Genomic DNA, 24,183 nt, shown 5'->3' with positions numbered 1-24,183 from the left:
AACAGGTCACTTAGGGGCAAAAAAATCGGAATTGGGTCATTTCAGCCTGCAGTGTGAACGTAGCCTATGCGACAGTCTCAGGTCTCCAGGTTTTCATCCAAAATATCTTAAATTGTGTTCTGAAAGATAAATGGAGCTTTTACATGTTTGGAACGACATGGGGGGGGTAAGTGGTTAATGCAAAAAAATGTCATTTTAAGTATGAGTATCAGTTTAATAGTTTTTTTTTACACTGGGTTTTCGAACTTTCATCTTTGTTTGAACAGGCCTTCAGTCACTGCTTTTCAAAACAGTGCTGTTTTATGCAGTTAGCATAATCAATGCTGCAAGTTTAGGACGGACCGGGGGTATGTCCGGTGCTATTATGGAACTGGGGAATTGTTTGGGAGACCTATCCAGTATCCATTGCAACATTTCATTCACTGGTATGCATAAACAACCAGAAGACTAACAAAGTGCAGTAAATACTATCTGTGCTACAAACCAGTGTGTTTCTGATTATGATAATATGTTAAAAATGAGGTGGATTTTATGTAATATTTAATAGTTTTATTCGGTTCTGCTAATGTTGCAGAAATTGCCTTTTTGAATTTACATTCAAGGCACTAGAAACGTGTAGAACTTAATGACAGGCGTTCAGATTGTGCTGTAATCTGCATGTTTCTGCACGGTTCTGTTGCAAGCCCAGCCTATGCTCATAAATCCAGCTGTGGAGTGTTATATTATGGATGGATCCCCCACTGTGTCGACTGCTCTCATCCCAACTCCATAGGCTAAAAGCTTAACCAACTCACCACTTCAAACAACATGAGAACGTTCTGTCTCTCGTTAACTGTTTACTCTCACTTTGTCATTTATTTTTTCTATTTAGTAGCTTTCTGTGTATTTTCTGTGCATCTCAGATTATGTCACAATAGAAACTTGACAGCACAGTATAAATTGACGCAAACAAACATCGCAGTAACATTTTTGGATTTGTTCTCACTTATGCTGTGAAGCCATGTGGGATGCAAAAAAAAAATATTGCTTTAGATATCCTATGGAAAAAGAATGGCTGGGTTTTTAACCTGCTTATGAAAGTATTCCCTCAAGTAGAAAACAGATTAAATGTGGCAACAAGTCTCTCAAAAACTTTTACACAAGCACTCACACTCAAGCACAGCTCTCGGCGAGTCATTGAGTGACACGATAAAAGTGATGGATTCCATTTATTAAGACTACACTTTATTCTGTGTAGTCTTGAGAGATTAACTGAGATTGCTCCTGTGAGTTTGTGGAGTTTTCTGCTTTTGTGTCCTGAAACATGACATGAATCAGTATGGACATACAAAAGGAAAGTTCAGCATTTGCTTTCAGTGTTTGATTTGTGACTGAATCAGCTTTCAGTTTCAGTTTTTTTTTTTCACTTTTAAAATTGAGTAAACAGTGGCGCCCTATTGAGCAGTATGAATGAACCTGAGCTCCAGCTCTTTGGTAGTCTATAGTCTTGCGTAGCCAGATGACAAAGGTCTGGTCTGCATGGTTGATTATTCTGGTCAAGGAATGTCCATTTAGACTGGAAGTCACCATATATCTGAAATGTAAAACAACCAATCACAGCTCGTTTCGTTGAAAATTTGTGTAAGCTGTGTTTAGTGGTTGTTGTATTTAGTAGTGTTGTTTTAGCAGTTAATCGGTCATTTTAGCAGCAGTTAATTATGCAGCAGTTATTAGACCAGTATTCAGTGTCACATGATCCTTCAGAAATCATTTATATGGTGATTTGGTGCTCAAGAATCAAAGGTGAAACCTTGTGCTGCTTCATATTTTTGTGGAAACCAGGAAACATTTTATTCAGGATTCTTAATGAAAAGAATTTCAAAAGAACAGTATTTAAATGAAATAGTAAAGACATTTATAATTTTACAAACAATTCTGTCACTTTTGAACACTTTATTGCTTCCTCACTGAATAAAAGTATTCAAGTTATATTACTGACCCCAACTTTTGAGCAGCAGTGTATGTTTACATGCATAGATTCCATTTCATTTGAACTAAAATGGTTTATACATTTTTATAAGACTTTAGACCAACTCGAATCGCAGGCATGCATTTTAAATGAATGCATGCTGGTATATTTTGGTATATTACAGTATGTCCTTGTTTCTTTTTTCACAGTTATTTTCAATTTATTATAATCAGTTCAGGTTTGAGCTTTGAATATTTTCATGGCGAAGGGAGAAATTGTTGTGTGTTATTTTGAAATCAGTAAAAACACCGTTTGAGATGCAGATTTTAGCAGAACACAGCTGAACAGCTCATGACTATTGCATTGTATGCTGAAGCGCATTTCCTTAATGATTTGCACTTCCTCTTCCATGCCTCCCATGACCTCCACCTCTTCCACACACATGCACACCCCATGCTTTATCTATTCTTTCCCTTCCCCGCCTCCATCGTTCTTCTCTCTTTGGCCTTTCTCTTTCCGCCCGTATCCACCAGCCATCTCTGATTCACCATCCTTTCAGTGGCTATAGCTTTTCTATTCCTGTTATTTGAGATTGTGCATGCAGAAGCATTAGTGGGGATGTGTGTGAGGGCATTTGGTTTGTGTTTGTTCCTTTGGCCGTGTATGGCGATATCTTCATAAGGCTTCATGGTGATTAGAAAGCATAAGATAACAGTAATTATCAGATTTTGACTTTTTCTGGGCACGAAACTGGCCCATGCAAAACACACTGACGTGATGCTAGAGTACTGTGGCTTGTTGCTATTTAACAGGTTGTGGTATGGTTGCTAGTTTGTTCAGTGGTTGCTTGGGCATTTCAAAACTTATTGTCCCCCCAAAACAAATAAAAAATAGCAGCAGCCAAAGCATATTTGATCATAATGTTAGATTAAGGCCATAAGGTGCTGGAGAAAGTTTAAATTATTGATAATGCCATTTACTATTTACTACATTTACTCTTTTTAATCCGTTTTGGTGCAAGTGAGATGAGTAGTAAGTGCTTGTGTCTTCAAGTACTCCACCATTATGGGATATTCTTTAGTTCTCAGTTAAAATCATGAAAATTAAAGGAAAAAAAAATGAAATATTGGAATTAGTTAAATAAATCAACTTTTTGATGATATTCTAATTATATGACCAGCACCTGTGTGCTTGTGTGTGTATATATATATATATATATATATATATATATATATATATATATATAGTTAGAGCTATTTCATGACATACAAAAAAAAAAACAATCTTGTTCTAGAACAATCTATCTATCTATCTATCTATCTATCTATCTATCTATCTATCTATCTATCTATCTATATATATATATATATATATACATACATAAATTATTCTAGAACAAGATTTTTTTTTTTTTGTATGTCATGAAATAGCTCTAACTTGAATCTGGTTAGCCTCAGCACACATTTGACAAAAGCTGTTTTGTTTCTTAAGGGCAGGTAAAAAAAAAGAACAAGGCAATGAGGTGCTTTAGTCTTATTTACTCTGTTTCCCCTCACCTAACCAATTACTGCACTCTCATAGAGCTCTAAACTAAAACTGATATTGTTTGACCTTTATCAGAGAGAGAAAATGAGAGCGAATCAGAGACGGGGAGAGGCACTGTCTGTTCCTGGAGGAGAAACTAGCAGTGTTCATTCTCATACCCCTATATTCAATATTTCCGAATGCAATTAGAGGAGCTAATTATCTTAGCAGCCTTTACAATGGCTGGAGCTCTGATGGTCTCTAATTAGATTTGGAGTAGAGAGAAACCCCCATAGAGTTCCAACATACACTCCAAAACAGCGGAGAAAGTCTTAATTCAGACATGGGTGAAATATGTTCGCTGAGGCATTCCGTAACATTGTTCATTCAGTGGTGTTTGTACTTTTCATGTCAGTCCCCTATTGTTATGTCAGTCCATGTGTCACTTGCTCTCTCATCCTTGTCATCAGTACACACAAGCGCAGTGTGCTGGTGGTTACTGTTGTTATATGTCTCTGTGCAAGAAGTCAGGATCAAAGACACCACAAACACACTGGCTGTAAACAAACCGAACATAAAAGCCCTGCACATCTATCATCTGTCTGTCTGTGTTTATCTCTCTGTCTGTTTTATATAAATATAAATATATATATATATATATATATATATATATATATATATATATATATATATATATATATATATATATATATATATATATATATATATATATATATATATATTTTTTTTTTTTATAATATATTATTTGTTTTAATCTAAATAATTATTTCAATTATTTATTTTCAACATTTTAAGAACATTAAATTTTTTGGTGAAATAATAATAATGCTATTTTTGGTCTAAAATAAATATTTAATTTACTTCAATTTTGTGTGCCTCTTCTGTTTTATTAAGTTTTTAATACATTTACAGTATGTGAGTATTATTTTGGCCTTCAGCCAGCCTCTCTAGAGATGGTTATGTATCAATAAAAAACCCTTTCAGTTGGCCATTAAAGCAAACCAACTCCCACATGTATACCTCTTCTTGCTGGACTCTTGCAGGTTGAATCATATTGTTCCTGTGCTTGTATTGATAATTCATCTTTAGAGGCAGTGGGGATTAATTTAGCAGTGCAAACAGTAAAACTGAAGAGGGCAACTCACCCTGCAGTTGCTCACAATCAACCTACAGCTTTATTTCTTTAGCAAGCCAATGGAAATTGCATTTACCTTTTTACAGTCTAAACAGAATGGAGTACATTTATGTCTCTCTGAAAGATACAGTGATTCAAGCTTGATAAGAGTCTATGGAACGTGAGTTAATCTGCCTTTTTCACAGCTCTGGAGATTCATTACATATTCTTGAAATTGTCAAGATTGAGTGTTTATACTCCTGAATAAGCAGTAAGTTTTGCCTTCTTTTTGTGACTTTTTTGCGTTTCTGCCATGGTACTTGAGCTGGAACGTATTCGTCTTTTTGTCTGCGTTTCCACAGAGGGTCGTCTGTCACACTGCTCTACATGGAGCCTCAACAGAATGCTTCCTTAATGTCCAAGTTGAAGACAGGAATCGCTGCATTCCTCTCTAGGGAATGCAGCTGAATGTTTAGCTCTTTAAGACGGTGTTTTCAACCTTTAAAAAGGAAAGGGAGATGAAAACGATGGCTGGTTTTGAGAGCAGATCTCATTTGAGTCTGGCATACTGATGCCTTCCCCTGAGTAGGGTGGGTTTAATGACAGCATGGAAGCACTTCCAAATGCTCCCAGCACTCTACACTCGGAGCAGGCTTCCAGAAAGCCTTGAGTGATTGCGCACAGATCACTGGATAGTGACTAATGACTCCAGTGGTTTGGAGGTTTTTTCTCTTTCTCTCAATGCCTGTTATGAATTGAGAGCTCTTGAACCTGATTCATGTGGGTCTCTGTTCCCTCTCAAGACCAATTCTCCACGGCATTAATTTGAAGATTGCATGGTGCTATGCGGTCTCGATCATAGTCTTTCTTGTGTGTGTGTGTGTGTGTGTGTGTGTGTGTGTGTTCTCTATTGATTGTGTGCTGGTTTGATTATTATCTGTTCCATCTTGAAGCTATTCTCTGTTGTGGAGACCAAGAGGTCAAGGTTTTGCTGTTTAGCATAAAGTTACCCTCTGCTGGTAGATGTCATGACTGGATTATTATAGTGGCATAAAGCATTCTTTTCCATTTCCCCCCATTCAAAATAGACTTGTTTCTAATTAAATATATTTTTTAGGTAATTTTATCCAAAAAAATAATTATTTATATAAATAACCAGAAAAAATATTTACATAAAAATTTAAGCTAATTATTTTACAATTATATTATATAATAACATATCAAATTATTAATAATGTAATGATATTATGAAATGTTTTACTGTTGACTGATTATTGCTTGTGTTTGAACTGTCTGCAACAACCAGGGTTGTCATTACATTACATTTTTGCAGCAAGTGATTAGTCACATGACCCATGCGGCTCGGATGATTGTATCTAAAACAACCTGTATTTAAAACCAAGCACCCACGAAAAAAAGATAGCCTTGATGGAAACCAATTCTTTATCATGTTCAAGAGGTCCTTTAATGAGTGCTTGATGTGGCTTAAACTAGAATAATGAACCACATGATCAGAGCAGGAGAAAGAAAAGAAGCAACAATGACCGCTTGCATTAAACTTCATCTTTTCCATTCTCCAATAAAATCGTCTTTTCATTTAGCTGTGTGTATGTGGTTGTTGTATAATAGGAGGCGCGTATCAATATATACCAAAACATGACACTTTTTTTTTGCTGCTGTGATGTTCCTCTGCTCCGCTTCACATCTCATTATTCGATGGCATCCAAAAACATTTTAATTGAAATGTGCACTAAACACAAAGAGGTGAGTGTGGGTTCGAATAGCATGAAAGAGAGAGAGCAGGGTAGTGGGGCAGAGAAGAAGGGATGAGAAGACAAGGTTGAATTGAAAGAGACTATATAAATAAAAGTCTGGCGGTGCACTGGGCTGACATACAGTCTGATTTGGTGTCTTTGCATCTGTCACTGGGAACGAGAGACTGAGAGTGAATAGATGAACCATTTTCTTCCTCTCTCTCTTTCCACTGTGCTTTTGATGTGACAGTGAATTGCAGCTCTCCCACTGAGTGTGGGGTGTAAGTTGTTGTTGTTGACGACCTCTTTAAATCTCTTCTGTCCCTGTCTATCTACTCACCTCTCTCTGTGTCTCTCCTTTAGTTACACATTGCCAATTATTTTGCTCTCAGCAGCTGTGTGATTGCACTTAAAATGCTGACCAGAGGGAGGACTGCTCACCCTTTAGAAGAGGGCAGAATGAAGGAAAAGAAATAGAAGTATAATTTTATAGATAATAGGATTGAATGAGTTAGGGCAGGTGAAAAACTGGAGGGTGGAGAGCCGTTTTGTTTTGCTTTTGAAATATGACATGGCATACGTGTTCAGTGATAACTATGAAAAAAGATAGCCATAATGGTCTTATCAAGTAACTGTACATAGTTCCACCTGGTTTTATCAGAATGCAGATACAAATCATTTAGTGGTTTTTAAAGATTGTTACAGATATTGTTACATATGTAATTGTTGCATTAGGCTATGAATTAATAAGCATTTATTGATAAGAACTATTTTATGTCTTTTCATTTACAGTAGCATGAACCTTGAGTAGTCGAGTAACTCAAGTATTTTTTTAAATAAGAAATGGACTAGCAGAAATCAGTAGTCATGCAACCCCTAATTAGAAATCAAGACGAATCTCCCATTTGCTTTTGCTTCGTACATGGAGTGTCTTGTTCTGTAGTTTGTTCCAAATCAGACACTTTGGAGATTCCATTTAGGATTTTGGATGCATTTATGATTTTAGGCAGCATACAGCAATGCACCTCATTAGAGTTTGGAACAGAGCTGTAGCTTCTTTGTCATTGATTTTACAGAAAGTGTGTCACTGAATTTACACCAACATGCCAAGCAGCCAGTGAACTGCCCTCTACAGAACTTCACATACGTCTGTTATAGCTTCTTTTCTTTTAAGTGTCATTCTCTTTCATCTTGTGTTTTGGGAAGCTGCTGCATTATTGAGAGGAGATATGTATTCCCCATTTAACCTTCATCCACTCCTCTAATTGTTAAATGAATCCTTAACTTGTTTGCATTTGCATTAACTGCTAGATTATGTTAATTGTCAGGCTTCAGTTGGCAGAGCGGGTGCTTGATATTGTAATGGAGATGAGGTTAGCAGAGAGAGGTTCATTTGCTTGAGCACCAGGAGGGATCAGCACTCGCTCTTTAGCATTTGTCTTCACTCATCTGCATGGCAAATTGAGTTGCGGTTGCCAATTAGAGAATGTATCTCTGATACCTATGCAGGTTGCTTACTTGTTAAGCACTGGATGTGTTTTGTGGGTTAGCACCTCACCTAACAGCGCTGTCATCACTGCCAGCTCATTATAGGAAAGCCAGTCGTCTTGGGAAATTATGGGTTCCCTGGGCTCTATAAACAGAGACTTTTTCTAGGTAAGAAGGAACTGAAAACTAACGGCCTACTAACTGACTTTGCCCACTCGTAACAAACACATCTTTCAAAAAGTGACCAGTAAGCTCTTTTTACCTCCAGTTCACAGAGAAATGAGCTGACAAACCATGTTTTCCATGAACCAACATACAGTGGAGATCAAAATTAGAGAATAACCTAAGGTCACTGCATAGTTCTATTTAAGTTATCCTAACAGGAGTAGAAGGACAGTTTTTTTAAGCATATTTTATAAATGAATTGTATACTGAAGCAGTATAAACATTTATATTTATGAAAAAGAACTCTGATCAAAATTAGAGATAATTAACAGATCTCCAAGTTTTTGGTGTTATCTGGCACCTGGTGTAACTTATTTTCCCTATAAGGCACTTTATTGTTTCTCCCCTATACCCTGTCTCCTGAAACATTTTTTACAAGGCTCATCGATCTGAAAAGCGAGGTGTGCTCTGATTGGCCAGCTATCCAGTGCATTGTGATTGGCTGAATGCCTCAAGCGCATGGCAGAAATGTTACACCCCTTAACTATACTAGGCCTACAGCACGAGACTCAGTCCAGCTGCTCTGCACATGCACATCCCATCAACAGTTCTCTTTTGGCAGTTCAGTCAATGTGCTTTTAGGAGTAACTGAATAACTCGGGATACTGGTTTATTTCATATCAGAGGGAGGTTAAGGCACGTTTATAAACCGAATAACTTAAATAATTTGTGGTATACTGTGCATTAGTGCATACTGGAGATGCAAACTGTTTCAAAAGATTCAGTTCGATTTGGTGAACTGGTTCGACTGGTTCAATAAAGAAGATCCAGTTAAATAGAAAATTTAGTTTGTGATCCGGACATTACTAGATACGACAAAACCAATAAAACCCATTACAAACGAGGCATTTGTTGCATGAACATTTGGGCGGTGTTATGCAAATCTTATACTGACGTAGAGATGTGGGGGCGTTTTAGAACAAGCTGTTTTAGGAGTGCATGGACAAGTCTTAACTTTTATAAAGAATATCTTTTTGAATTTGAGACTTTGGCCTTTACAGGTCAACTTTACAGATCTACTTTATGCTCCAAGAGATTGTAACACTCCAAAGAGAAAGGAAAATTTAAATGTGCATTTTTTTGTTTTTCATGTTTTTTTCTCTCGGTTCGTTCCTCATTCTGCGGAGGTCATTATTAAGGAGAGCAACATCTCCTGAATACACTGGAGTGTCGAATAGCTGACCTGCACAAATATATCCTCACCTGTTCAATCGCTCGCGGACAGACTATAAAGATACAGTATTTCATTCATGGAAAGAAATAGTAATGAAGCTTGGTTTCGACGACCCAGAGTTATGCTAAAAGCGAAGCAGAAATCATCCGAGGCAAGTATTCCAAAGCCATGAAAAGAATGAAAGGAAAGAGTAAAGATATAAGGTACAGTAGCAAGTACCAAATACATGTTTCAAATAAATGTTACACCATACTGCTGCTGTTGTTCTTCCAATAAGCGAATTTAAAGGGTATACAGTTAATGAAATGCCAAAAAAATATACAATAATAAACCGTTGTTTTTTATCAAAACAATTTATCCAGTTTAATAAAATAAATGAACACTAATAAAATAAAGAAACAAACTGATTCCAATATATATATTTTTTTTTTCCCACAGCATGCTAAAGTTTTCAGACTATGAGCCATTCACACTTCCAATAAACGACTAATTATGGAATGGTTATTTTGCGTTGCAAACATGATATTTGACTCTGAACTTCTGCTAAACATTATTCTTTTGTCTATAATATTCTGACCATTGGTGCCCTTCTCACACCTAGATTGCCTACACTTCTTCGTTTCATTGTTGTTTTGTTTAAGGGATATACACGAGCATCGTGATATATTTACATTAATACCCTACCTCCAGCAGCGCGGGGGTGTTGGAAAGTTTGTTAACAGTATACTGTCGCTCAGCCTTTTCAAACTTCTTTTTGCCCCGAAAGGAAAGAACGAAAACGAGGCCTTTAGGATCTGTCTTGGCATGTTTAAGAGAAGTCAGACTGAAATCTCATCAACAAGAAGAATCCAAAGGATAAGCTCATCTTTGCCGAGGAGCATGCTGTGTGGCCAGAGGAGAACTGGTCCAAAGTTTACTTTAGTGATGAAAGCAAGTTTAATTTATTTAGGTCCTATCGGAAATATTATGTTCAGCATCAAACTGAGGAAAGATTGAAGCCCAAGTACATAAAGGTCAGTGAAATGTGGATGAGGAACTGTCATGGTTGGGGGATGTTTTCTGCAGCGGGAGTTGGGCTGCTTATACAGCTACATGGCAGGGTGAAGGCAAAAGTATTTCAGGACCTCTTTCAGCAACATATGCAGTACCTTCTCTGCAAGCATCTCCCAATCTGCCTGCTATTTCCATGCAAGACAATGTCCCTGTCTCACTGATAAACAGGTGAAGCAGTTCCTTGAAGCCAAGAACACTGAAATAATGAAATAGCCAGCCCAGAGTGCTGACATTAAAACTGAAACTGGAAAAACTTAGGCCACAAATTTGTGAACTAGGGGTGCCCCAACTAAGGATTTTCATAGTCGAATCGGAAACTTGGAATCTTGCTGATTTTCGACTTTATAGTCAAATCATATGTTTGTGGGCGGGGCAAAATACATTGAGTCAAGTCAGACATTTGACAGCCATAATTACTGATGTTAACACACAGGGAAAATGTGTTTATGTTTTGATTAAAAGATAGTCAACACTAAATGTCAGCGAAACCCTAACAATTCACAATTTTTCTACGATAGTGCTCTGATTATAAAATTAGCCTATATGACAGTAGTTATTAATGTAGCACTTCTGTTTTGAGCTGCACGTCCTGAAGATGACCAGTATAGTGACGCATTTGATAGCAAGTTTTTAATTTAACGGGATTAAACTCATAATTTTATGTAGAATACGCTTTGTTATTTATACAACATAATGTTAATATTAGGACTTATAGGCTATCTGCAAACGGAGCCGAAATGCAAATGAACATGTCTGCGCAGCTCTGAATGAACTCATTTTGTGGACGCGTTCTTCACGAAACAATGTGCAGAAACACGGCAGTCAAACTCTAAAAATTCACAGTGTTTTAGTATAATGGTCTTCTCATTATAATGATAATGGGTGTGAGAATATAGTCATAGTTATTAATATTCTGCTTTAACTAATTTTTTTTATTTTAAATCCATGTTTGTTGCGTGGAATTTAGTGGTGTTAATTTTGATTCTTTCAAGAGATTTGTTTATTTTCAGTTCATTCACCAAAATGATTCGTTCAGATTCGTTCACCGATTTGTTCAGTGACCATTTCTTCATATTACACAAATACGCTACAGCAGGTGGTGAAAAAGTGTCTTGTGTTATGTCTTAAGTCACCAAACGTATTTACTTGTGACAAACTGATTTGGCTTTATTAAAGTGTGTGTATGATCGCATTAAATGAATAGTCTAAATAAGTTGTTCCGATGAACAAAGCACATGGTTTTCTTGCATAATTAAACATTTTAATTGTTTGGTCAGACAGTTCATATATTATATATTCACATTAATAAATGGGGGATTAAACGTGGCGTTATGTTCTGTATGCGCTTTGTATCTGCCGATTGCTGATCGAGATTTACTGTACATGCTTGCCTGACTAACCCTGTATACTCTCATTCATTTCATTCACGAATGAGCTATGTATCAGTTTATTCAACTCGTTCACCTACGAGAAGATCGTATTCGTTCACTACATTCAACAAATTACATGCTCCGTTACATCTTGAGTAACTCTTTGACAGGATGAAACCGTTCACAGAGCTGTTCATGAGCTGCGCATTCAACATCAAATATTTTAGCACAACAGTGGTACACCCACAGCTAATAATCCTTCAAATTTTGACCAATGAAGATTTAAAAAATATTTCATGAAAAAATCAAGTATTTATTGATTGGTCTGTAATCTTGATCTCCGTTTTCTTTCCATACCAAATGCAAAGGCCTTTATTGCGAATGCCTCAGATAGATGCCAAATGGTGCTTGTTTGCCATCTGCTCAGGTCAGGGAATTCACATAAAATTTAACAAGGTTCAGCTGCACAATTAAGTGAATTTTGCTCATCTGATAGTGAATAGATGACACAGACCAGTGGGATTAGAATGGTCTGAACAGAAATCTCAAACCATGTACAAGATGGAAATAGAATCATCATCTTGCCCTGCAGGCTGTATCTCATTTCTGAGTTTGTGCCCCTGGCATCACACCTGCATGTCGGCCCTAAACCTGGATAGAGGTCACCGAATCCATGATGCCTGATATTAGGGCTCAGTGCTTTGACAATATGACATAACAGTATAAATATGTCAGCCTTTAAAATTTTTTATATAACACTCAATGCAATATTTCCACAGAGGGAATTCAAAAATCATGTGGTTTCTCAACATATTTCGTCTCTGATTCCCCCATAACCGAAAAAGTACCCCTTCATCTGGTGCAACACATTTTCTTTTTAAAAGAACTGAATGCATCAACTATCAAAAAATTTAAATATTTTTCCCTTAATATTTAAAAGTTTGGAGTTAGTAAGGTATTTCCATGGCTGCATTTGGGTAAAAGTAAAACTGTAATGTAAAATATAATTTTTTTTATTAAAGCTAAATTGTCAACATCCATCACAAGATCCTTAAGAAAGCAATTCTATTATGATGATTTGCTGCACAATAGGGTTGTAACGATATGAGATTTTCACGGTATAATAATCGTCTCAGAAAATATCACGGTTCCACTGTATTATGATATTAAATTATATTAAACGTTTAATATGATATTAAACTAAATCATTATTATTATAATCATCAGCTACAATGATCCTTAAATGAATGAAAACTTATATGGTTTGTGGTTGAACATGGTTTATTGTAACAAACCTTTTTATGAAAATAAAAAATTATGATGAAGAAATGTAAGCATGTTGAGATTTTCAGGGCTCATTTGTGACCGCTGAGGTGAGGGAATGTGTCCACTTGTACTAAACATTCTCTCTGAAGGTACACTCGTGTCAGCGACACAAAGATACATTCTGGCCACATTTGCCAGAAGAGCATGCATTTTCCACCAAGTCATTGGGTCAGTGTCCGCGATGATGGTTGCAAGAGACTTGTACATCGTCATTTCAAACAGCACCTTATCACTGACATTCTCATTTCCTGAGGTTGCCTTGAACGGCTGCTTCCCACTTCTTCCCAATTTTCTCCTCTTTCTGCTTGAGGATGTTCTCTATCCAAAGGAACTGCTGTTGCAAGATTCAAAGCTTCTTACACACATGCCTCAACTGTGTCATCCAGTTTTTACAGAAGCTTCTCTTAAATTGGGCATCCATAAAGCTGCAGATATGTAGCACTCGTTCCACCTGCTCTGTGTATCTCCCTTGCAAGTCTTCTCTCATTACTTGCTTCATCTGTCTGATGAGTAGATTGTCTTCGGCTTTGCTCAGAGAGGATTTCGCTGCCAATGTACTCCAGTACCGGTGTGCGTAAGGATAGGATATTGTGACCCGGACATCAGTAAGGTTATAGAGTGGTTGAAGGAGCTGATTGACATTCTCAAGAGTGGCAATGTCATTATCTTTTGGCATGAAATGCCATGTATTTCTGTCACTAGCCAGGACTGCACAGACAGCCTGTTGTTACTCTAGGAACCTTGAGATCATCTCATAAGTTTATCCCCACATTGTTACCATGTCATGGATGAGGTTGATGAATAGATCATTCTAAACAGCATTTATTTGAAATATAAATATTTCCTATATTTAGAAATAGAATAACAATGAAATAATTTTGCTGTCACTTTTCACAAATTGAATGTGTCCCTACTAAAATAATTAATTTCTTTAAAAGCAACTTACCGGCTCTAAACTTTTGAACAATATTTTATTTTTCATATTTTATCTTATAGGTCTTATAGGTCTTATATACAGTAGTCGTATAGATTAAAAAAGCAAAATCAAAAACAGCTTTGTTGATTTATAATGGGATTGATTTCATTTCTGTAAAGTCAGACTTTTCTTTACGGTTGCCAAGAAATGGCAGTACTTTACATATTAATATCAAATTGAACTAAATTTGCATATATTGACTATTTTATTGTTTTGAATATGGCTCGCCTAGTACCAGTTATTATGTGAAAAATGTTTTGAGTCTTTTATTTTTAACTCACATTATGTAATGTGAGGGAGCACTGATGCCTGATTTATAATTTATTTATAGGGGCCAAACACCTATTGTATCCGTTAGCATGATTTTCTTCTTCTTCCGCCGCAAGTCTATGGCAGCCCATAAAACTGTTTTTAGGAAAGTTGTGAAATTTTTCTTTGGGCTGGTACTCTGTGTGTTTCCACTGCAGGAACCAGGAACTAAATAAAGTTCCGGGTAAAAAATGCACCTCAGAAAGTCCTTGCTGTCGAGTTAGTACTTTTTCAAAGTTCCGGAACTTTTGGGGGCGGGACTTGGGCGCTATGCTGATTGGTTGAGTTCATGCAGCATTGTGATTTCAACCACCGTTTATTCAGTTCATTTTCAAAATATTACTGTAATTGTGTCATGAAATGTAATTTTAAAAGTATTTCAGGCAAGATTGTAGTTGTTTAAAACTCAAATCTGTAGTTTATTTATAAAGACAGTGCCTATTTAAAAATGTGTTTCGCCGATTTCGGAGACGGTCAACTCCACGCGATCAGTGGGAGCTCAGTGATCATCTATCTGCCGAGAGCATTCTCGACTTGGCTAGTCCTTCTGATATGTGCTGCTGGCTTTGATGTCTCTTTAGTGGTTAAACATAAAATACAATTCATTTTGGGTAAATCTAACAGGTAATCTTTGGTCTTTATTCAATTTATCTATATGGAAAAAAGAGGCAGTTGATATAATATATCGTTTGATTGTAATGGCTGTATATACACACATTTCCCTGAACCAAGTACATTTCTATGGCTTGGTTTTTGAGCTCAGATAAATTATAGTTGTGTTAGACAATCATCAACGATTAAATCCCTCTATTTCTCCATCAGATCTGGTCCGCTGATGAATTGAGGGCTAATAGCATGAGATTAGCACTAGCTTTGCGCTTTAGGCCTGATTTGGTGAATTAACTTGGAGAGCCAGTAGTTTGATGCCATCAATATCTTTATTCCTTTACAAGTTGAGGATTTAATGTTGGCATGGAAACAGCTAGCTGTTTCTATGGGACCTTGCTGAGTAGTTGTTATGGTAACAAGCTTGTTTCTGTAGAATATGATATATGCTATTTAAGTATTGATCCTGTTTTCTCCGGAGACTCTGGGTTTATTGTTTTTTTTAGCATGCATTTATGCTAAGATGAAGGACCCTTATTTTGTTTGCCCGTTACTTACATCATAATGCATGATGGAGTCAGTGATGAGTGTGGGGGTGTACATGGTTCTACAGTAGTGAAAATTGTCCCTCAGGTCTTCGCCTACATAAGAACACACACTCACACTCCTCCACAAAGAAATCTGTGTTAACAGTTGCTCTCTTTCACACTCCTACACCCTCATCTTCTCTTTAAGACACACACAACATAAGAATGGAAGAATAATCAGATGCCCTAATGGAAAAAGCCCTTCTATTTTTATCCTTGCCAGCCTATCCTTGTGTTTCCTTACCTCTGTTGTGAACCGTGAGGTAGTTGTATATCATGGTGTGAGAGACACCATGGGCTTTCTTATTAAAAAACCCAGCAGAGGGCCTCCACCTCAGTCTCTCAGTCCTCCTTTCAGCCTCATTTCACTATTTTGCTTCTTAGTGTCTAACATCTGTGATTCTTCAAAGAAGTGCTGAAGTAACCTGCTGTTAAACAGTGCCATCTTTCCTCTGGTTCTTTCATTTCTTTCCCCTCGTTTCATTTGCATCGCTGCCGTCTGCTGTTCCTCCTCTGTCAGTCATCTCTCCCCATTTCATTAGTTTTATATAAGCTGTGTCCCCACCCCACCCTGCTCGCTGTTGTTTCATTAGCATTGCTTTCCTTTTGTGTGGCTCGTGCGCTCTAGCTCAGCAGTGATAATGTGTGAGCAAACATGAAGTTGAATAATTGAGCTCTCATTCGCAGATGCTCCTTAATGCCAACACAGGTAAACCAAGTGGAGTGTATGTGTGAGTCCGTTCACTCGATTTATTAGGTTTTCATTTATTACGGGGCATTGGCACTGAAAGACAGACAGCCTGATTGATTCATAAAGGCTCATTTTTAAAGTGCGTGTGAAGGCCTCTGTTTAATATTATAAGGTCGTCAAGTGGCCTAGCTGAACCAAGTTGCACATTCTAAAGTTCAAAGCTTAGTTTTATTTAGCATTTTCTTTGTCTGTGATATAATGTGTTAAAAGGAGCTGAATGTACAGTTGTCACATCCACACAAGGAGAGGAGAAGACGGGTAAGTACTTTCGTGAAGCTTTATTAACATGGGATTTCAACAGAGCTGGTAAGTGTGGTCACAGACGATGAATCTTCAAGCACTGATCAATAGGTGAGTTCAAGTACAAAGCTAGGCCTGACAACAAAGAGTCACTTCCCTTAATCGCTGTATCTGAATCTCCACAGAGTCACAATACGGTCCACAAGAAGCAGGCAGAAGATCCACAAAGAGCGTCCATGTAATCTTGATTCCAGCCGGTGAGTGAATGAGTGAGGTGAGTATTTAAAGGTGTGGTGATTGCTGGTGCAGGTGCAGGTAATCAGTATTCAGGTGACGGTTCACGTGAGCGGTGCATGGGAGATTGAGTGGATGGTGACTGGCAATGGTGACTGGGGCTAAGGGAACGAGCTGAGGGTGTGACACTACCCCCCGCCCCACGGGTGACTCCAGGCATCCTAGAGCGGCGACGGGGACGACCACGACCTCTGGGAGCCGGGCGGTCCGGGTGTTGTCGGTGGAAATCTTCGAGGAGAGCCGGATCCAGGATGTCATTGCGTGGTATCCACGACCTCTCCTCGGGACCGAACCCCTCCCAATCTATGAGGTATTCCAGGTGGCCGTTCCGCCGCCGGGAGTCGAGGATCTCTTGGACCTGGTAGATGTTGTCTCCGAGGATTTCGGGTTGGTCTGGAGGGGGAGGCGGTTCTGGTTCTGTGGAGGAAGGAGAAACTGGATCAGTGTGACGTTTTAGCAGTGAGACGTGAAACGTGGGTGAGATCCGGTAGTGTGGTGGTAGGTCCAGGCGGTAGGTGACGGGATTTATCTGAGAATGGATGGTGAACGGCCCTATGTAGCGGGGACTCAGCTTTCTGCAGGGCAGTCGGAGGCGGATATCCCGAGTGGAGAGCCAAACCTTGTCTCCAGGTAGATAGACGGGATTAGGCGATCTGCGTCGGTTAGCGGTCTCTGTATGCCTCCGAACTGCCCGCTGGAGATGGACGTGAGCTGAGTCCCACACCCTCTCGCTCTCCTGGAACCAGTGATCTACCGCGGGCACTTCAGAGACTTCTCCTGACCAGGGAAACAGCGGTGGTTGATAGCCTAAAACACATTGAAAAGGGGTTAAGCCTGTAGTGGTTTGGCGAAGGGAGTTTTGGGCATACTCAGCCCACGGCAGATACTGGCTCCAGGTATCCTGGTGTTGGGAGCAGTAAGTACGGAGGTACCGTGAGATCTCTTGAATCTTCCGCTCGGTCTGGCCGTTGGTCTGAGGGTGATATCCAGAAGATAAACTGACGGATGTTCCGAGGAGTTGGAAGAACGCTCGCCAGACCCTGGAGATAAACTGAGGTCCTCTGTCCGAGACAATGTCCTCTGGAGTGCCATAATTCCGGAACACGTTGGTGAAGAGGGCTTCGGCGGTCTCGAACGCTGTGGGAAGACCCTTTAATGGGATTAGTTTGCAGAATTTAGAAAAACGATCAACAACAACTAGAATGGTAGTGTACCCCCTTGAGGGGGGAAGGTCAGTGGCGAAATCCACCCCTAGATGGGTCCAGGGTCGGCGAGGAATGGGTAGTGGTTGTAATTTACCCACGGGAAGTTGACGAGGTGTGGTGGTAACGGCGCAGACCGAGCATCCGAGGATGTACCGGGTAACGTCACGAACCATGTTAGGCCACCAGTACTTCTGCTGGATGAGCGAGAGGGTTCGCCTGCTGCCAGGGTGTCCTGAGCCAGGTGACGTGTGCGTACTTTCCAGTAGGGGGAGTCGCTGGTTGGTGGGCACGTACATTAGACCCGTGGGTACCTCCGGAGGTGCAGGCTCCTCGAGGGTGGCGGCTCGAATTTCCTCGTCGATCTGCCAGAGGATAGGCGCGAGGAAAACGGAGGGTGGTAGAATTGAATCAGGCTTGTTGGTGTCTGGATCTGGTGAGTACATACGGGACAGAGCATCTGCTTTAGTGTTCTTGTGACCGGGTTGATACGTGATCTGGAAATTAAAGCGAGCAAAGAAGAGTGACCACCGAGCCTGACGAGCATTGAGTCTTTTGGCATTCTGCAGATATTGGAGATTTTTGGTGGTCGGTGACAACAGTGAATGGGAACTGAGCTCCCTCTAGCCAGTGCCGCCACTCCTCAAGGGCAAGTTTAATGGCCAACAACTCACGGTCTCCGATTCCATAATTGCATTCGGCAGGAGAGAGTTTTTTAGAGAAGTACGCACACGGATGGAGTGAGCAAGGTTCACCAGACCTTTGAGACAACACGGCTCCAATGCCGTGATTGGCCGCATCAACCTCTACGACGAACGGCTTGGACGGGTCAGGATGTCGAAGAATGGGTGCCGAGGTGAAGAGGTGTTTAAGATGGCTGAAGGCCTCTCGAGCTTGGGGTGTCCAGCGCAGCCGGCGTTGACCTCCTTTTAGAAGGGATGTTAGAGGGGCCGAGTGCAGGCTGTAGTTCTTGATAAAGCGCCGATAGAAATTGGCAAAGCCAAGGAAACGCTGGAGTTCTTTCACCGTTGTGGGCTCCGCCCAGTTGGCCACAGCATCTACCTTGGCTGACTCCATCTGAACTCCCTCCGCAGAGATCACGTATCCGAGGAAGGAGACGGTAGTGCAGTGGAACTCACACTTCTCAGCTTTTAGGTAGAGGTGGTGGTCTCGGAGTCGTTGTAAGACGTGGTGGACATGAGTTTGGTGTTCTTCTATGTTCCGGGAGTAGATCAGGATATCGTCTATGTAGACAATGACGAATTGGTGGAGATAATCACGGAATATTTCGTTCATGAAACTCTGGAAGATGGATGGACTGTTAGCAAGCCCATAGGGCATGACCTGATATTCGTAGTGCCCGGCAGGGGTGATGAAAGCAGTCTTCCACTCGTCTCCCTCTCGGATACGGATCAGATTGTAGGCACTGCGGAGGTCGAGTTTGGTGAACACCTTGGCTTCACGCAGTTCCTCCAGAGCCGCCGGAACGAGTGGTAATGGGTAGGCGAACTTGACGGTGGCGTCATTTAGCACTTGATAGTCGATGCATGGTCGAAGTCCGCCATCTTTTTTGGGGACGAAGAAGAAACTGGACGCAGCTGGAGATGTGGACGGTCTGATGAACCCCTGATCGAGAGCCTCCTGGATGTATTCCTCCATCGCCACCTGCTCAGGACGGGAGAGTGGATATATTTTCCCATGTGGTAGCTTGGCACCTGGCAGCAGGTCGATACAACAGTCCCAGGGCCGATGTGGTGGTAAGCGGGTGGCTTGTTCCTTGCTGAACACATCGGAGTAGGAGGAGTAAAGGGCAGGTCTTCCTATGGAGGTGGAGTGCAATTGAAGGTGCGGTGGCTCGGACTGTGAACTCTGGATAGGTGAACGGTGAATGTGACTCTGGCATCTCGGATCCCATGCCTGGATCTCCCCTGTGCTCCAGTTGATTTGTGGGTTATGTTGGGCCAGCCACGGCCTACCCAGGACGACGTCAACGGTAGCGCGAGGAAGTACGAGGAGGGCCAGTTGTTCCCGGTGTCCGTGGGGCAGAACGAGTTCCAGCTCGTGTGTCCTTCTAGTTATTTTGCCTCCCCCTAACGGTGATCCTTGGATGGTAGTGATACGGTAGGTGGTCTCATTCTGGGTGATGGGTATACGGTGCTTGGTTACGAAGTGAGATGAGATGAAGTTGCTTGCGGCTCCGGAATCCACCAGGACATGGATGGAAAGATTACGTGAGTTAATTGTTATCTGGGCTTTGATATGAGGTATGTGAGATACAGATGGGGTAATGGAAACTGTACTCACCATTGGGCGAGGCGGACGGACTGGGCAGGCGTGGATCAGGTGAGTGGCCTCGCCACAGTATAAACACAGCCGCAGCTGGATGCGGCGTCTCCGTTCAGAGGCATCTAGGCGGTAGGAGTCGGTGATCATGGGCTCCTCCTGGTTTCGTTGAGGCGAGGGCGTTCTGGCTGATGGAGAGATGGTATATGAAGCCGGGGAGGCACAAGCCGAGAGGTGCTGAGCAACATTTATAGTTTTTCTGATGAATGTCTCGAGATTGACATTATCGTCGTAAATGACCATTTGCTTTCTGATCTGGGGCTTTAAACCTTTACGGTATGCAGCTAGCAGGGCAGTTTGGTTCCAACCACTGGTGGCGGCTAATGTCCGGAAACGGAGAGTGTAGTCGTGAACTTCCGTGGCTCCCTGGCGGAGATTTAAGAGTTCATCATGGGTTGAAAGAGGAGTTAGAGCCATCCCGAACACTTCCTGGAGGTGGGTGGTGAAGGCATCGAATGAGGATAGAACCGGACTCTGGGAGTTCCAAAGAGCCTCCGCCCATTGTAGCGCTCGTCCGGTGAGGAGAGAGATCACAAAGGCGACTTTGGTGGCCTCATTGGGGAATTTACTGGTATTCGCGTTGACGAACAGTGAGCACTGCAGTATAAACCCACTGCAGCCACTCGATTCACCCGCATAGCACGCGGGACGTGCAAGGGGCGTGCTGTTGGTGGTGGTAGCACTAGTTTCGGTGGGTGGTGAAACTGACTGTAATACTTGGCGGAGAGCAGTCACCATTTCGGTGAACGGGTCCGAAGCCGCTCCCTGAGCAGCAGCGTTAACATCCATGGGAGATATGAAGTTCTGTTTTCCGGGGCTGGAATCCTGTCACATCCACACAAGGAGAGGAGAAGACGGGTAAGTACTTTCGTGAAGCTTTATTAACATGGGATTTCAACAGAGCTGGTAAGTGTGGTCACAGACGATGAATCTTCAAGCACTGATCAATAGGTGAGTTCAAGTACAAAGCTAGGCCTGACAACAAAGAGTCACTTCCCTTAATCGCTGTATCTGAATCTCCACAGAGTCACAATACGGTCCACAAGAAGCAGGCAGAAGATCCACAAAGAGCGTCCATGTAATCTTGATTCCAGCCGGTGAGTGAATGAGTGAGGTGAGTATTTAAAGGTGTGGTGATTGCTGGTGCAGGTGCAGGTAATCAGTATTCAGGTGACGGTTCACGTGAGCGGTGCATGGGAGATTGAGTGGATGGTGACTGGCAATGGTGACTGGGGCTAAGGGAACGAGCTGAGGGTGTGACAACAGTACTATTCTCTTATTGCTACTGTAGCTGAATGTATAATCACATTAATGATCATATTAGGCTTTACATTTATGCTTTTGGCAGGCAGTTTTTGTCTAGGCATACACTATATATTAGTACTATATTGGTTATCGGTCAATATTATATCCGATATATTTATCTTTACTATTTAATTTAATGTTTATATTGTATTTTGCATTTAAATACACATTTTTATTTTTATTATTTATCAGTGGCAGTCGCATATTTAATGCGTGCTCATTCCCTCTATTTAGATGCGTAATTAACACTTACAAATTTCATGAACACTCCGATTTTTTTGGGGGGGATTTTTTAGATAGAATAACGTGCACAGACACAAACCCTGATAACAATGCCACGAGTTATAATTCCACAATATTATTCATGACCCTAATTAACAACACTCCAACCAATTATATACAGTAATTTAAAATACCCATCAATAAAATACAATTTATAATATTAATTTTGTATAAGGAGCCCATGATTGAAATTCAGTCTTCAGTGCAGGAGACATGCAATGCTGGATTCATGGAAGGGGTGACAAGGTGCAGGAGGCACCAGATGCACCTCATCATGCACTGCCAGCAGGAGTAGATTTCCATGCCACTCCTAGGATCAGCCAGTGATGTTAGATCCATCCATAATCACATAGTTATGTGTTATACTGATTACCTTTTATGGCCACACTTATTTTTGGGAAGTCATTTAAATACATTTTCATCTCTACTACAGCAAATCCACAAATAGTCTTGCTTAAATAACTATAAAGCTCCTTTATTTTGCTAAAAGCCTGCTATATTTAGGACTTGTAATTATTCTTTTTTTTTTTTAAGAGTCTGCGAAAAAGAAACTTGAGGCATTGGAGACACTGTCAGCTGTCAGCACCTCGTTCAGATAAATATTGTGGCTGCAGTTCTCAAGATGTCACACAGGTTTATTTCCAGGATTTTGGTTTGTCAGAAAAATCCATTTCTCGCACAGTGATGTCAGAGCAGTTTTTGGTTCCCAGGTTGAAGATCTGACTGGTGCTAATCAATGCTAGCACAACATGAAGACATCTAGTGGTAATGGGATGCAGAATGTCATGTAAAGGATGGTAGCATGGTGTTAAAGATGGAGGTTTCAATTTCGATACTGATGGATCGCTAGTTGCATAAAACACTTGAATGAGGTACTTGTGCAAAGTATATTTCAGCCCCAAGAAAGCATGTACATCTTTTGGTTTGTTCTGTAGTTATACTCTACTTTGAAAAATTCTGCCATTTTTATTGGATAAAGACCTAGATGTTGACGGAGAGAGAAGATGATTAAGGGGTTGTTGAGGATGAAAAAAGGCTTGTTTTTTCTTGAGGCTCTAAGTTAATAAAAGGGTTGAGATTGAGCCGCTCTGCAGGAGACAATCCTGTTTAAATGTTAATCGAAAAGGAGTTAATGGCTTTAAGGGTGTGTTTTGTTGTTCATGAACTCTGCTCTCAAACTAACCTCATCCCCTGGTTTCTTCCACAGTGATCCCAGACACTCTGACGTCGATGGCCTCTGCTCAGTCTCTCTCGAAAGTGGAGGGGGACACTCTGCAGCTGAGCTGTGAGGTCGCACGCCAGACGTCCCAGCACACTCACGTTTCTGTGGGCTGGTACCTGCGTCCCGCTGATGACCCCAATTCTGGTCCACGTGACCTGGTCACCCTGTCACGGGACTTTGTTCTACGGCCGGGGGGACAGTACCGCCAACGTCTGTCTTCAGGAGACCTGCGGCTGGATAAGATCAGTTTGACTACCTACCGTCTCACCATCTACAAGCTGCAGCCCACAGACCAGGGAGAGTTCTACTGCGAGGCCTCGGAATGGATCCAGGACCCGGATCGCTCCTGGTACACCATGACTCGGAAAGAGTCGGAGAAGACGTCTGTCAAAGTTCAGCCCACAGGTGAGTGAGAGTTGTGTTAGATGTTGCTGTATTTGGCTGAGCAGTAGTTTGGGTGGCTCACCAATGTACCAGATTTCTGTAATACATAAAATAAGTAAGCTTGACCAAAGTTCTCGTGGGGAGAAGAATTTATTGAAAGTAGCAGTTTAGCAGTTCTTCAGCAGTGATGTTAGTTAGCATGTCATCCTTCAAACAATCTCTGTGAGACCAGATCTTTATATCTGGTAACAAATGTGCTGCAAACAATACAATAACACCCCATGGACAGCCAATGATAGTGTAACCTTATGATGACCTGATAGGATCTCTCCCATGGAGAGCCCATTCACTGACCTGATGTTGAAGAGGCTAATTATATGGGCCATTTGGTTCACAATGTTGTAAACATAAAGACAGCTGGCTAAAATGATTGCAAATACATTTGACTCAAGTTAATTAAAAAACAATAATCTTTGAATTCCCCCTTTCATCATATTTGATCACACATAATAAAAAGAAGAAAACAAATAGTTATCATTTCAGTAATCATGTACATATGTATATAGGTTTCTGCTTACAATACTTTTCAGTAGTCATGAATACAGAATGCCGCATACAGACTCCATTATTAAAGATGACAGAATAAGAGTTCATGGTGAGGTTTTTATTTATTTATTTTTATTTT

At 40.6% G+C, this 24,183-nt stretch overlaps 2 protein-coding genes across 2 annotated transcripts in view; one reads left to right on the top strand and one right to left on the bottom strand.

The window, feature by feature from the left end:
- Positions 1-24,183, top strand: part of LOC128019690 (immunoglobulin superfamily member 3) — a 156,393-nt gene that overhangs the window by 82,845 nt on the left and 49,365 nt on the right. Inside the window, exon 3 of the mRNA XM_052605809.1 lies at positions 23,100-23,519. Coding sequence (XP_052461769.1) covers positions 23,100-23,519 — 420 coding nt within the window. The remainder of the gene's footprint in view (positions 1-23,099; positions 23,520-24,183) is intronic.
- Positions 16,498-18,203, bottom strand: LOC128019691 (uncharacterized). Its single transcript, XM_052605811.1, has 2 exons — positions 17,693-18,203; positions 16,498-17,567 (listed from the first exon to the last, which is right to left on the bottom strand). The coding sequence occupies exons 1-2, from the start codon at positions 17,850-17,852 to the stop codon at positions 16,786-16,788; spliced, it is 942 nt and encodes a 313-aa protein (XP_052461771.1). The 5' UTR covers positions 17,853-18,203; the 3' UTR covers positions 16,498-16,785.

This window comes from Carassius gibelio, chromosome A9, assembly GCF_023724105.1.
Source record: "Carassius gibelio isolate Cgi1373 ecotype wild population from Czech Republic chromosome A9, carGib1.2-hapl.c, whole genome shotgun sequence".
Classification (NCBI taxonomy): domain Eukaryota; kingdom Metazoa; phylum Chordata; class Actinopteri; order Cypriniformes; family Cyprinidae; genus Carassius; species Carassius gibelio.
This window is presented reverse-complemented; position numbering and strand designations above follow the sequence as displayed.

Excerpts from the sequence above, each read along its gene's own strand:
- LOC128019691 (XM_052605811.1), bottom strand. The coding sequence starts at position 17,852 with ATGGCACTCCAGAGGACATTGTCTCGGACAGAGGACCTCAGTTTATCT. Across the intron at positions 17,568-17,692 it reads AAGATTCAAGAGATCTCACG|GCTATCAACCACCGCTGTTT; the intron begins GTACCTCCGTAC and ends AATGTGTTTTAG.